Source organism: Cebidichthys violaceus, unplaced genomic scaffold (genome assembly GCF_023349555.1).
Source record: "Cebidichthys violaceus isolate CVI_PGR_0920_01 unplaced genomic scaffold, fCebVio1.0.p SCAF_19, whole genome shotgun sequence".
NCBI classification, from domain to species: domain Eukaryota; kingdom Metazoa; phylum Chordata; class Actinopteri; order Perciformes; family Stichaeidae; genus Cebidichthys; species Cebidichthys violaceus.
In genome coordinates, this window is record NW_027176361.1 from 2,377,565 (window position 1) to 2,390,816 (window position 13,252).

General features: G+C 42.3%; 2 protein-coding genes across 2 annotated transcripts in view; both read left to right on the forward strand.

The window, feature by feature from the left end:
- The window catches only part of LOC137874878 (uncharacterized), a 2,241-nt gene extending 526 nt beyond the window's left edge, over nucleotides 1-1,715 (forward strand). Inside the window, exons 2-4 of the mRNA XM_068713851.1 lie at nucleotides 136-191; nucleotides 399-758; nucleotides 875-1,715. Of these exons, the coding sequence (XP_068569952.1) occupies nucleotides 136-191; nucleotides 399-758; nucleotides 875-1,161 (703 nt within the window). The 3' untranslated portion in view covers nucleotides 1,162-1,715. The remainder of the gene's footprint in view (nucleotides 1-135; nucleotides 192-398; nucleotides 759-874) is intronic.
- A 2,817-nt stretch (nucleotides 1,716-4,532) lies between these two features.
- Nucleotides 4,533-9,208, forward strand: LOC137874879 (mucin-5AC-like). Its single transcript, XM_068713852.1, has 3 exons — nucleotides 4,533-4,555; nucleotides 5,600-5,943; nucleotides 6,643-9,208. Exons 2-3 carry the CDS (start codon nucleotides 5,617-5,619, stop codon nucleotides 8,176-8,178), a joined length of 1,863 nt encoding a protein of 620 aa, XP_068569953.1. The 5' UTR covers nucleotides 4,533-4,555; nucleotides 5,600-5,616; the 3' UTR covers nucleotides 8,179-9,208.
- Nucleotides 9,209-13,252: the final 4,044 nt, after the last annotated feature.

The window sequence follows — 13,252 nt, forward strand, 5'->3', positions numbered from 1 at the left end:
GATCAGTCATGTTGTCACGAGAAGCACAGAAGAAGAAGAAGAAGTGTTGTAGTGACTACAGACAGAGTGCAGCTGGTCTCTGTTGACCTGTGATGTGATGTGTTCATGACTCTGGTCCTCTGTCTCCTCTCACAGGGAGAAGATGATCTGCAGCATCCTGCTGCTCTTCAAACTGACCTCTTGTGACTATGGTGAGTTCACAGCTTCACTAAATACACCTTCAGCCTCACTCACACACTTTAACATCACTAGTTATTGTTACAATCAAGCACCTTGTTCATACCTTTGTGTCTTTAAAGCTCAGCATCAGTAAACATCTCCAGGTGGAGTTTGAAGGCTCTCATGTTACCGTTGTCAGTTTGTCTGCTCCTCACTCTCCCTCTCTGTCTCCTCAACAGGAGTATCAGTAGTGGATGTGACACAGAGCTTCTATCAGGCAGAGGAGAACCACGACATCACTCTGGAATGGACCTTCCAGACCAGAACAGACGGTTCCATCAAGTCCATTTTTATCTTCTGTCAGATGTACACTGGTGTCAGATCCTTCATCCTGTTTAGTCTATATAAAGGTGTCGAGACCTTAGCGGCTCAGGATAAACGGTTTGCAGGACGAGTCAAGTTTGACAAAGACGCCCTCAGAGAAGGACATCTCAGACTTAAAATGTCCAGACTCAGGACTGATGACTCGGGTCATTACAGGTGTGATGTGTTCACAGGTGAAGGTGGTGGTTCTAGGACATGTCACCTCAACGTCACAGGTGAGTTGATTCTGAAGTTTCCTGGATAATAAAGAACATGATTATTGTCGTCTTCTGTTTTAGTGAGATGTTGTTTCTTCTCATGAGTGACTCAGACTTGTTTGGTGTCTTTACAGCACAGAGGGATCGACCCAAACCTGAGACAACAAGTGGAGGAAGAGGTCCTTCACAGACAGGAAGTCCATCACAAGCAGAGAGTCGAGGAAGGATCGGCCTCTCCTGTGTAGTGGGACTGATAGTAGTAGTAACTCTGCTGGGTGTTTGTTACTGTCTGCGTAGAAAACATTCAATGAATCCCTCTCCGTCTAGAGAGCAAGAGTCAATGATGAAAGATGGATCTAGTCTCTCAGGTCGGAGGTCCAAAGCAGCGTCTGAAGGTCTCGTTGTGATGATGTCTGAATGAGCTGCTCAGTCACAGCTGGTCGTAGCAAAGTGAGAGGGGTTATCTATGGTCTTCATCTCGTCTTTCATCCTCCTCTTCATCACCGTCTGACGGTCTTCATCTCGTCCTTCATCCTCCTCTTCATCACCGTCTGACGGTCTTCATCTCGTCCTTCATCCTCCTCTTCATCACCGTCTGACGGTCTTCATCTCGTCCTTCATCCTCCTCTTCTCTGAACACCATCACAGCACATTTACAATCAGTAGTTTTCTGGATAAACTGACCACATGTCAGTTACCAATGTAAACGTTAACTTTGTCACATGAAAATATATTAAAACTTAACGCTTTTAGTAACAGTACTCAAATATAAATATGGAGGTTATGATTTGAATTAAGGTGTGAGACTATATGGGGAGATTTTTTTTCCTGCTGCTTCCATAAATTTACAGTCGATGCTGATATTTTTTAAAATGAGAATTTGTTTATTGACCGTTTGCTATATTTCCTGTTCATTGCATTGTTCAAAAATAAATAAAGTGAAACAGAATGATTCTCTATCCATTCACATCCTCATGAATCCCACTAATGGACATTATGACTGTATGAAAATAATGAAAGATCAGCATATTGTTTGTGCTGTAATTCGTTTGAAAGTTGTTTTGGTTCCCTCCTACTTCCTCATGTGAAACATTATCCAGCAACTTTGACACAAAGAACAAAAGAAAAGCTGTCATGGTGTTGAATTTCAACATGATATGAGAAGCTGGAGCGAAACACAAACTTCAACATGTAATATAGACAAATAAAACAATACAGTTTGACATAAAGACATATTGTCATCTTAAATATAGTTGTACGATAGTTTCAGTTAATTAATAACAATATGGTTACACTATCTGTGGTCATTTAAGGGACATTTTGAAAGTTATTAAACTTATCCTTATCTCTGCTAAGAAATACTTGGCTGCTTGATGACAAACTGGAAGTGTTGATTAGAGGACTTATAAGTTGTCTTTATCCTTTCAGTATATCTCTCTGATGACTTCCATAATGAGAAGATGTCCTCCATCACACACAGACCTTCCGTGTGCTGACACTCATCTAGTTTAGCCCTCGAGCCAACGCGGTTTACCGAGGTGTGGCCATTGCCGCTACGGTACGTTGGCAATTCTTGAAGCCATAGATGAGTCGGGCCAGTGATGAAGACCAGTGATAGTAGTCTATCCAAGGGATGTGGCTGACTGCTGAAACAAAGGTATTACTTCTACCACCACACCCATACACCCCATGTATCAGTGGTTACTGCTACAAATATCAATAACTTAGAAGTTTTTATTTCTTAAAATTGTGCAAAATTGTGCAAAATTTTGAATTTCTTTTAGTCAGGAGGCTAAAAAAAAAGTAGCATATTTAGCTCCAGAGTACTTACAAACATAGGAATAGACACCAAGATCATTCAAATCGGGGAAATACAAACAGTTTTATGAAGAAAACTAATTTCGGGAGGCCCAATTGGTGGCCATGTTGAAAAATAGCCACCATCTTGGATTTTTGAATGGCCAACCGGGCAGATTTGACCAGATACCTCTGGTATTGGTAGTGCTCCACCAAGTTTCATGCTTGTATCATAATTTGCACGATTATTCTACTATCTGCCTCACTATAAAGAGGTTAGTGCACAATGGAATGTGTTGCAGGACTCGTCCCACAGTTATGTTGAAAATAAATGATCCTAAACGTGAACAAATGAAAGAGGACACTGGAACGTGAACGCTGAAGCGTTTACTGCAGTGAAGTTAAGAGCTTGTGTTTCGCAGGTTATCATGAAACAGACCGGTCCACCTGCAGCTCAGCCGATCGGACTGAACGCGTGAACGCAAACGTCGGCTGGTGAGGATCACTTTCTCTTTACACACACACAGCTCTTCTTCTCTGAGCAGCCGACATCGTCCCACAATCCCCCGGCTGGAAGAAAAGAAAAGGTGGATTGTATATAGATCATATATTCACATTTCCTGCTTTGAGCGGACGGATCATGGACCTCATGCAGGAACATTTTAGTCTTAAAGTGCTCCTTTCTATGTTCCCTTACCCTCAGTAATCGACTCAACGCACTCCTGTCCTCCGTGTTTGCCTGGTGTGTTAGGAAGCCAATTAGTGTCGTCGAATTCAGATCCATCAGTGTACGTGAACCCCTCCTGAAGAACACCAAGGGGAGGATCAGTGATGACATGCGACACGTTCACCTCTATGTATCGTCCATCAGGGCCTTTCCTCCCTCTGATCACAACGAGGCAGCAGTTCACTGCTTACCCCGGATCTCTTGGCTCTGATCCAGAAGGGTTCTGACCATCTTTTCCAACATCCTGATGCAGATGTGGCCCCACAGGAAGAGCAGAAGTGACTCACACCATCCCTAACAGAGTCCGTCTTTCTCTGATAAGACCATGACGTCTGCATTGAGCTCAGGTCAGGTGAGTATCGCCTCTGTGCGTAGACACCGTCCAGAAATTTTAATTCCTCACTCATGTAAGGGGGGTATTCAGAGCTCGAAGGCAGTAGTTTGCTTTGGCATCACTAGATATTGAAAGTTGAAGGGTGGGTATGGCAAATATTTTTCAACAAACTAAAGCTAAAATAACTTTTGAATGCTCCTTTGGTTCGTGCCGTTTCTGGGTGTAAGTAATGATATACATGGGTCAGACATTTGGCTGAAAAGTTGTGTCATTTTTGGAGAGACTATTGCAGAAGAGACGTAATTCTTAAATGTCAGGGTTGTGTACTACTTCCATGAAACCTATATTTAACTAAAGCATTCCTGTGCTGTGACTGCACAGATCCAAGAAAAAAAAGAAAAGGGAATTTACTGAATCAAAGATCAAATTAACATCCAAACAAGCAACTCATCCAGTCATCGGGCAGAAAGCCAGACGGTTATGTAAGAATACTCATGACATCCAGTAACCTGAATCATCCAATACTGTGCTACTAACATGCTCTCATTGTGTAGATTAAACTACAAAAAACTAAAACTACAGCCAACCCTTACCCGGAAACTTGTGCTTGAGAAGGGGCTAGTGAGGCAGCCGAGATACCCGAGGATCCAGATGGATGCGGAGTAAAGCTGTACTTCAGGTTTACCGGGACACAACACTGGCAATGAGTAAAGTCGTTCTTCTGAGATGGTGTGATTTTAAGTGGCGTGAAGCCAGTGCCAGCTGGTTTGAAGCCCCATTCCTCCCCATGTGTCTGAGTGTTTTGAGTCGGTCTGAACCTACGATCCGTAAAAGGTCATGAACTGCTGAATGTACAAAATAAGTTACACTTCCTCCACAAGCTTCTCATTTAGAGAAGTCCGTCTGGTTTCCACTGCTGCATAAACACCAAGACATCGTTGGATGTTCTCTCAGAAGGTAGGTGCGTTTTTTTTATATTTATACTTAATTTGCATTCATTTTAGGGTTGATCAAATGTTCACTTCAAATTTGCAACCGTACTGTTTTAAAACTGGCTTGAGGTTTAGAGTCCCGGACTTTTACGGGGCACAGTCTCCACCTTCGGCAGGGATCCTGCCCGACAACGCCAAGTTTATGTTGGCAATTGCCGTTGAATGAAGCACAAAGTCAACTTTTGACTTTCTGTAAGTTTATTCAAGCCTCTACAGCCGGACTCCCAGCACAGTCAAATGAATGAGATGCACAAATGAGCAAAGGACACTAGAGACTGTTGAGACATTATCTAGTCCTGGTACAAAAACAGCATCGCACAGAACAATGTCGGCAATCTTGTCTTGCTCTGTCCTTGGTCATTGTGGAAGGTCTTTGTCTTTGGAGAGACAGAAAGACTTCTTCTTCTTCTTACAGAGAATACATATAATATCACAAAATTTCCATGACACACTCTAACATAACGAGCCGATTTGTTTGGTTAACAAAACACTATCTCACACTGGATGGGGTTTTCCTCAAATCCATTGAGAGCATAAGAGTGTCGCCGACGTTAGCCCTAAATTCTTGATAGCATCCAGGACCGGCAAAAGCACAGTACACAGTGGATGTGCTGGTCATTAACGAGGCTATAGTTAGCTAATGAAATGCTCTTCGGCTTTGGGAGTAATGCTCGGATACTGCTACAGGTAGTTAGCACATTAGCTGGACGTTCTAACTTTTGTAGTTGACATTAAAGCAGATAAATATGTGGTTAAATCCATTCCTTATACTATTGCTTGTGTTTTTGGCTTCTGAAAGGACACATTACTCCACCCTCCAAACTCGGTCAAGACTCGTCATTTGCTAATAGCTATGATTGGACAATCATTGCTTGGGTGAGGAGTTTAGCTGATGGTCACCACCAGCTGCTGAAATGAATTCTGGGATTCGTTTATCAACTGGTTCCAAATGAAGCAGTCTAACTTAACTGTAACGACGCCTGTTTTTGTTCTCTCTTCTGACCTAAAGGTGCACAGTGTTTGACGATGACGTGCCTGAAGACGAGATATCTCCCGCCCCTCGCTGCCTTCCTCTTCCTGTCCGTCGTTCCTACCGTAACTGAAGTGGTGGACTCAATGTCAGACTGTCACCAGTTTCTTCTGGATGGAACTCCGCCACAGGTCCCAGGCGTCTTGGAGGGCGGTGAAATCCTGAACCAGAACCGATACAAACCCATTTGCCAGACTTTTAAGAACGAGAGAAGATTTGTGACGCTCTACGATACCGAGAACAAGATTCCTGTGTTTTCTGCGTACAAGTACAGAGGGGCAGTAGGGAGGAGACCCCGAAACGACTGGAAGATTGAGCCACAGGTATTTGCTGCAAGTACATCCAGATCCTTAATACAAGTTCTAATACCATTAGCTCCTATGAATCATTACCATCATCATGCTGCACACCAGTGATACATCAACGTCAATAGTAGTACTATTAGTAGGGGTTTCGCAACTACTTTCACTACCCATTCATATAGGGGGACGCATGCAGGACGCCGGTCTACTGAGCGCCCGTTGGAACCACTTATATTAGACATCTGTCTCAGGTTTAGTTCTTGTTTTTGACTTAAAGCAGAGACTCCAGGCTCGATGCTTTCATTTCTCATTAATAACGACACTTTCACTAACGTCAGGTTGGACACCTAGTCTACCTGTTGGGCCACAGACCAAAGACAATTACAGCTTGAGTTTAACCAAAACTAGCAGCAGTCTGACCGACGGCAAGACGGTTCATCAAAGACGCAAGCAAAGCAACACGGCATATAAAATAGATGCAGCAGATACGTCAGATAGGTCTGACCATCGTGTTTAACTCCATATATTTAAATGTTAAAGTGAGTTACGGATGAAAATGACAACAGAAATGAAAAGTTGTTCACAGGAAGTGAATGTTGTTGTTAGCGCGACATCATGGGGATTCTTTTCATGGGATTTGAAAGGGGATTTTTGCTGAACATTTGATGTACTTCATAGCTACTCTGCCTGCACTAGTAACTTAGACTTTAACTCTTACAGCTTGAGGGGGAAGATGACAAGAACATGAAGCTTGGAGAGAAAAACAAGACAACCTACGACCACCAGGCAGCGGACAGTGATTACAGACGCAACGGCGTGTTTGACAGGGGCCATTTGTTTCCAAGCTCTCATGCCTTCAACAGCTCTGACAAAATGTCCACCTTCACACTGACGAACATTGTTCCACAAGAAGCAGCATTCAACAAGGGAAGCTGGAGCAGAATGGAGACGTGCGTCAAATGCGTTATGGACAAATACTGCAACAACCACAACAATGTGATCGAAGGTTTCGTGGTAACCGGAGCACGACCCAGCACCAACAACATCCTCGGAAACAGGATTAATATTCCCTCCAAGCTCTGGTCGGCATTCTGCTGTTACAGCTCCGACATGACGATGTGGCTAGCGAGTGCACACTGGAGCGACAATGTTCCACCTAAAAGCAAATATCTGCAGACTAGGACTCTGCAAGAACTCCGCCAGGAATTGAGGATGGTAGACCATGACTTTAAAGTGTTTCCTGGAATGCAGTGTCCTCTCCACACAACTGTTACTCAGTTTTACCCAAAAGATAAAAACTGCCACTGCCCCCGCTCCTTTTCAGCATCTTCAACACCTGGCACTACCCATACAACATCTGGCCCTATCACACCTACATCTAGCCCTCTCACTTCAACATCTGGTCCTCTCACTTCAACATCTGGTCCTCTCACTTCAACATCTGGTCCTCTCACTTCAACATCTGGTCCTCTCATGTCAACATCTGGTCCTCTCACATCAACATCTGGTCCTCTCACTTCACCATCTGGTCCTCTCACTTCAACATCTGGTCCTCTCACGTCAACATCTGGTCCTCTCACGTCAACATCTGGTCCTCTCACGTCAACATCTGGTCCTCTCACGTCAACATCTGGTCCTCTCACGTCAACATCTGGTCCTCTCACTTCAACATCTGGTCCTCTCACTTCACCATGTGGTCATCTCACTTCAACATCTGGTCCTCTCACTTCAACATCTGGTCCTCTCACTTCAACATCTGGTCTTCTCACTTTAACATCTGGTCCTCTCACTTCACCATCTGGTCCTCTCACGTCAACATCTGGTCCTCTCACGTCAACATCTGGTCCTCTCACTCCAACATCTGGTCCTCTCACGTCAACATCTGGTCCTCTCACTTCACCATCTGGTCCTCTATCTCCAACATCTGGTCATCTCACTTCAACATCTGGTCCTCTCACTTCAACATCTGGTCCTCTCACTTCAACATCTGGTCTTCTCACTTTAACATCTGGTCCTCTCACTTCACCATCTGGTCCTCTCACTTCACCATCTGGTCCTCTCACGTCAACATCTGGTCATCTCACTTCAACATCTAGTCCTCTCACTTCAACATCTGGTCCTCTCACGTCAACATCTGGTCCTCTCACTTCAACATCTGGCCCTCTCACTTCAACATCTGGCTCTCTCACTTCAACATCTGTCCCTTTCACTTCAACATCTGCCCCACTTCCCTCCACATCTGCTCCACTCCAGTAAACATCTGCCCCTGTCACCTCCACATCTGGGTCTCTCAACACCGAATCTGGTCTGCTCTCTGATGTTTTCAACCCAACTTCTGATCCTGCAACATCTACATCTGGCCCTCCTACATCTTCATTTAATCCTAAATCCTAAATTGGTTTCATTGCTTAACCATAAACAGTTTGCCGATGCGATGTAACTAATATCCAACAGTCTGGAATCCATCTAGCTTGTATTGATCTATTCTGAAACGCAGTATATTTAAAGTCACGTCTAAACATGTAGAGTGTCTGAGGGGCTCATTTACTGTGACCAAGGAGCACCATCCTGTGTCCTTTTTCAAAGAATCAACTGTAAACAGTTACAGGTGTACAATTTACCTTTGACAGTCAGGCTAGCTTTTCCCCCCGTTTCCAGTCTTTATGCTAAGCTAGGGTAACTTTGTCCTGACTCCAGCTCCGACATGATATCGCTCTTCTTATTACAGCTGCTAACGATTATTCGATTAGTCGATTGAAAGAAAAAATAATCTGCAACTATTTCGATTATTGTTGTTTTTAAAAAGCAAAAATAGCAAAAATGAAAAGGGTCTATCTTCCTGTGACGATTTAGCCATTTTGGATGGTGAGCCCCGACTTCAACCCCATCCAACACCTTTGGGATTGAACTGGCAGAACTGATGAATTTTAAGTATAGTTACCTTCCGCCACATCCGGAAACCATCCTCAAGCTGAAACAAAGAGGACAACTAAGTGACTGTGAGACTCTGCACAGTTATGGAACATAGATAAACATTTAGTCACAGTGGAAAAAATGTTGAGACCTTTTTTTTTGGTTGGCTGACCTGTTTTCTTTACACTAGATGTGAAGCCACACCTCCACTGAAATTCACATTCAGATTTCCTTTAAATAGCTTCACCTGGATTCTGTTTTGGCAGATTGGATGAAGCTCTGAACTAAGATAGTAAGTTTTTTCTTGGTTTATTTTCAATGGCCTATGCAAATAGCAATTATTTTCTTGGGCAATTTATTCTTTGAATTATTTTATCAATTAATCAAATAGTTGGAAATGTTGTAAAATGTCACGAATTGGCAAATAAAGTGCATGAGTTTCCCCAGAGCCCAAGGTGAAGTCTTTAAATGTCTTGTGTTGTCGGATAAAAGTCCTAAACCTAAAAAGGATATTTAGTTTGTAATCATCAATCAAATCCTCACATTTGAGGAACAGGACCAAACTGATTTTTGGCATTTTGCTTGAAAAAACATCTTTAATTTAATTTAATTTAATTCAGTGATGAGAGGATGGCAGGGGTGAAAAGTACATTTACTCAAATACTTTACTTAAGGACAATCTTGAGGTACTTTATACCTCAATGTGGAAAATGTTGTACTCCACTACAACTTTATTCACTAGTTAATATGCATCTTAAAGGGGGACTGAGTTGATTTTACACATATAATCATAATAACAACAATCCAATATGTAAAGGAATATATTATCTAAATTTGAAAGGGGTGATTGTGAATGATGTGTCAACTTAAAATACTTCAAGTATATTTTCTCTCTCTATACATACAGTAAAGTTTTGTAATAGAATATTTTTACATTGTGGTGCTTGTGCTACTTAAATAAAGGATATAGTACTTCTTCCACCACAGCAGGGTGGAGGAGTTGGTGTGTTCTCCTGAATGAAATAAAATAAAATTAAAATAAACAAAATAAAATATAATAAATAAAATAAAATAAAATAAAATAAATAAGATTTAATTAAATTGAATTATTAAATAAATATCAATACATTGATTAAACTATCCAATTGAACCAATCCACTGTGGTACACACTGTGTGTGTGTGTGTGTGTGTGTGTGTGTGTGTGTGTGTGTGTGTGTGTGTGTGTGTGTGTGTGTGTCTAAGACCATAATCAGTGTACGGTAGGTGTTTTTTCTTTAATTCTGTTACTAAAGTAATTTGTTTTTTACATCTATATAAGTGTACAAACACTGCTTCTTGGTGCTGTGAAATACAATTTCCCAGGTTTTCTCCCTCCAGAAAGTAAGGCCTGAATTTTGTTGTGTGTACACTGGCTACTTTCAGGAACCAGTAGAGTCACTTGGGGAAAGCACAACAGCACTGCCAGCGCTGGTGAGCTAGCAATCATTAACGAGGTGAAAACCCCTTTTCAAACCTTTCTGAGACTTTATATCTGAGTTGCTGAGTCGTTGTGGAAAGTTTCAAATGCCCCAGAGTGGTAGTATCAAAAGAAAGAAACTGCGGCAACGGTTCATTACCAAGTAGGTTTGCACATACAAGCAATTTGACTTGCTGATGTGGTGCATAACAATAAACAGTGCAAGAGTAAGACATCATAAAATTGCTGTTTTGCCCGACACGCTTTGCCAAGCAAGGGCCATTTCTGATGCAGTAGTGCCTGAAGCTAAAGAGACTATAATCCCATTTGTTTTTGATTCCTCTCCAAAAAAATCTCAGATTTTAACAGGTTACACAAACTCTGATGCTGACTGCAATGTTTGACATTCTTTGTTCTGTCCTCTGCCCAAACAATACACAGTACGTGACGATGACTTCACTAAAGAGATGGAGTCTCCTGTCCCTCGCTACCTTCCTCTTAATGTCCATCGTTCCTACTGTAACTGAAGTGGTGGACTCAATGTCCGACTGTGACCAGTTTCTTCTGGAGGGAACTCCGCCACAGGTCCCAGGCATCTTGGAGGGCGATGAAATCCTGAACCAGAACCGATACAAACCCATTTGCCAGACTTTTGAGAACGAGAGAAGATTTGTGACGCTCTACGACACCAAGAACAAGATTCCTGTGTTTTCTGCGTACAAGTACAGAGGGGGAGTAGGGAAGTACAGAGGGGGAGTAGGGAGGAGACCCCGAAACGACTGGAAGATTGAGCCACAGGTATTTGCTGCAAGTACATCCAGATCCTTAATACAAGTTCTAATACCATTAGCTCCTATGAATCATTACCATCATCATGCTGCACACCAGTGATACATCAACGTTAATAGTAGTACTATTAGTAGGGGTTTCGCAACTACTTTCACTACCCATTCATATAGGGGGACGCATGCAGGACGCCGGTCTACTGAGCGCCCGTTGGAACCACTTATATTAGACATCTGTCTCAGGTTTAGTTCTTGTTTTTGACTTAAAGCAGAGACTCCAGGCTCGATGCTTTCATTTCTCATTAATAACGACACTTTCACTAACGTCAGGTTGGACACCTAGTCTACCTGTTGGGCCACAGACCAAAGACAATTACAGCTTGAGTTTAACCAAAACTAGCAGCAGTCTGACCGACGGCAAGACGGTTCATCAAAGACGCAAGCAAAGCAACACGGCATATAAAATAGATGCAGCAGATACGTCAGATAGGTCTGACCATCGTGTTTAACTCCATATATTTAAATGTTAAAGTGAGTTACGGATGAAAATGACAACAGAAATGAAAAGTTGTTCACAGGAAGTGAATGTTGTTGTTAGCGCGACATCATGGGGATTCTTTTCATGGGATTTGAAAGGGGATTTTTGCTGAACATTTGATGTACTTCATAGCTACTCTGCCTGCACTAGTAACTTAGACTTTAACTCTTACAGCTTGAGGGGGAAGATGACAAGAACATGAAGCTTGGAGAGAAAAACAAGACAACCTACGACCACCAGGCAGCGGACAGTGATTACAGACGCAACGGCGTGTTTGACAGGGGCCATTTGTTTCCAAGCTCTCATGCCAACAATACCCAGTGGAAGATAGAGCCACAGGTATGTTTTTCTTTTTTCAACTCACGAAAATACAATCCTTAAATGACATTGATATAGCAGCAAACAACTATGATCTATGTAAAGAAATAAGGGAGTAATGTCTACCTCAGCAGAGAGGACGCTCAAACATGATTGGTCAATATTTTTCAGACTACAAACATTATATGCATTAATATGCTGAATCTGTATATAGAGATTACTGTCAGGCTGGAGTTAGGGTTTGTCTGTCATCTCTCCAGACTCATCAAATTCCCACTTCAAGAGGGAGACAGCAACCTGTTTTTCCAATCTGACTGGCCTCATCAAAAGCGTCTCTTTCTCTGTTAAAAAGAGTGATGTGGCTTTAATCTAAAGGTCAACAGAAGTCGTAGCACCTTTTACTTTGTTATACCGATCACTAAGAGAACCTCTCAATGTTGTTTTAATCATTTACAAATACTGTATTTTCCTACAGAATCAGACGTAACATGAGGATTGTTTATTTCCCTTTTTATTTTAAGTAATTTAAATTACTGTAATACAAAAAAATCTGAACAGTCAGATGAAATCAAATTAGTTTGGGTTACTTTGAAATCATCAAAATCTGGAGAAAAAAAATAACTATTTTATCAAACTGATACAATATGAGTTCCACTGACTCTGAGCCCTCTTACTTTTGCAGCTTGAAGATAGAAACACCGACAACATGAGGGACGACAAATACCACCATCAGGCCATTAACAATGATTATGGAAGGAATGACACGGGCTATAATAGAGGACATTTATTTCCATCTTCTCATGCATTAAATGAAAGTGATAAAAAGTCAACGTTCACCCTGACAAACATCGTTCCACAAGCAGAGACTTTCAACAATGGCAGCTGGGCAAAAATGGAGAGCTGCGTCAAAAACATCCTAAACAACTGCAGCAACAATACAGGCTTTGTAGTGACTGGAGCGCAGCCCAGCCAGATCAACACACTCAATAACAGGGTTAATATACCTTCCATGTTATGGTCCGCATTCTGCTGTTACAGTAAAACGTTAGAGGAGTGGATAGCAGGTGCACACTGGGGCAACAATACACCTGGACCTCAATATCTGCAGATAAAGACTTTGGCTGAACTCCATCAAGAACTGAGCACAGTGGACTCAAGATTTGAGGTGTTTCCCGGAACACACTGTCCTCCCAACAAAACTGTTCAAATCAATGCAGATAAAAATTGCAAATGGCCACCTCCCACTATCACTGCTGTCCCTCCCACTACCACTGCTGCCCCTCCCACTACCACATCTGCCCCTCCCACTACCACTGCTG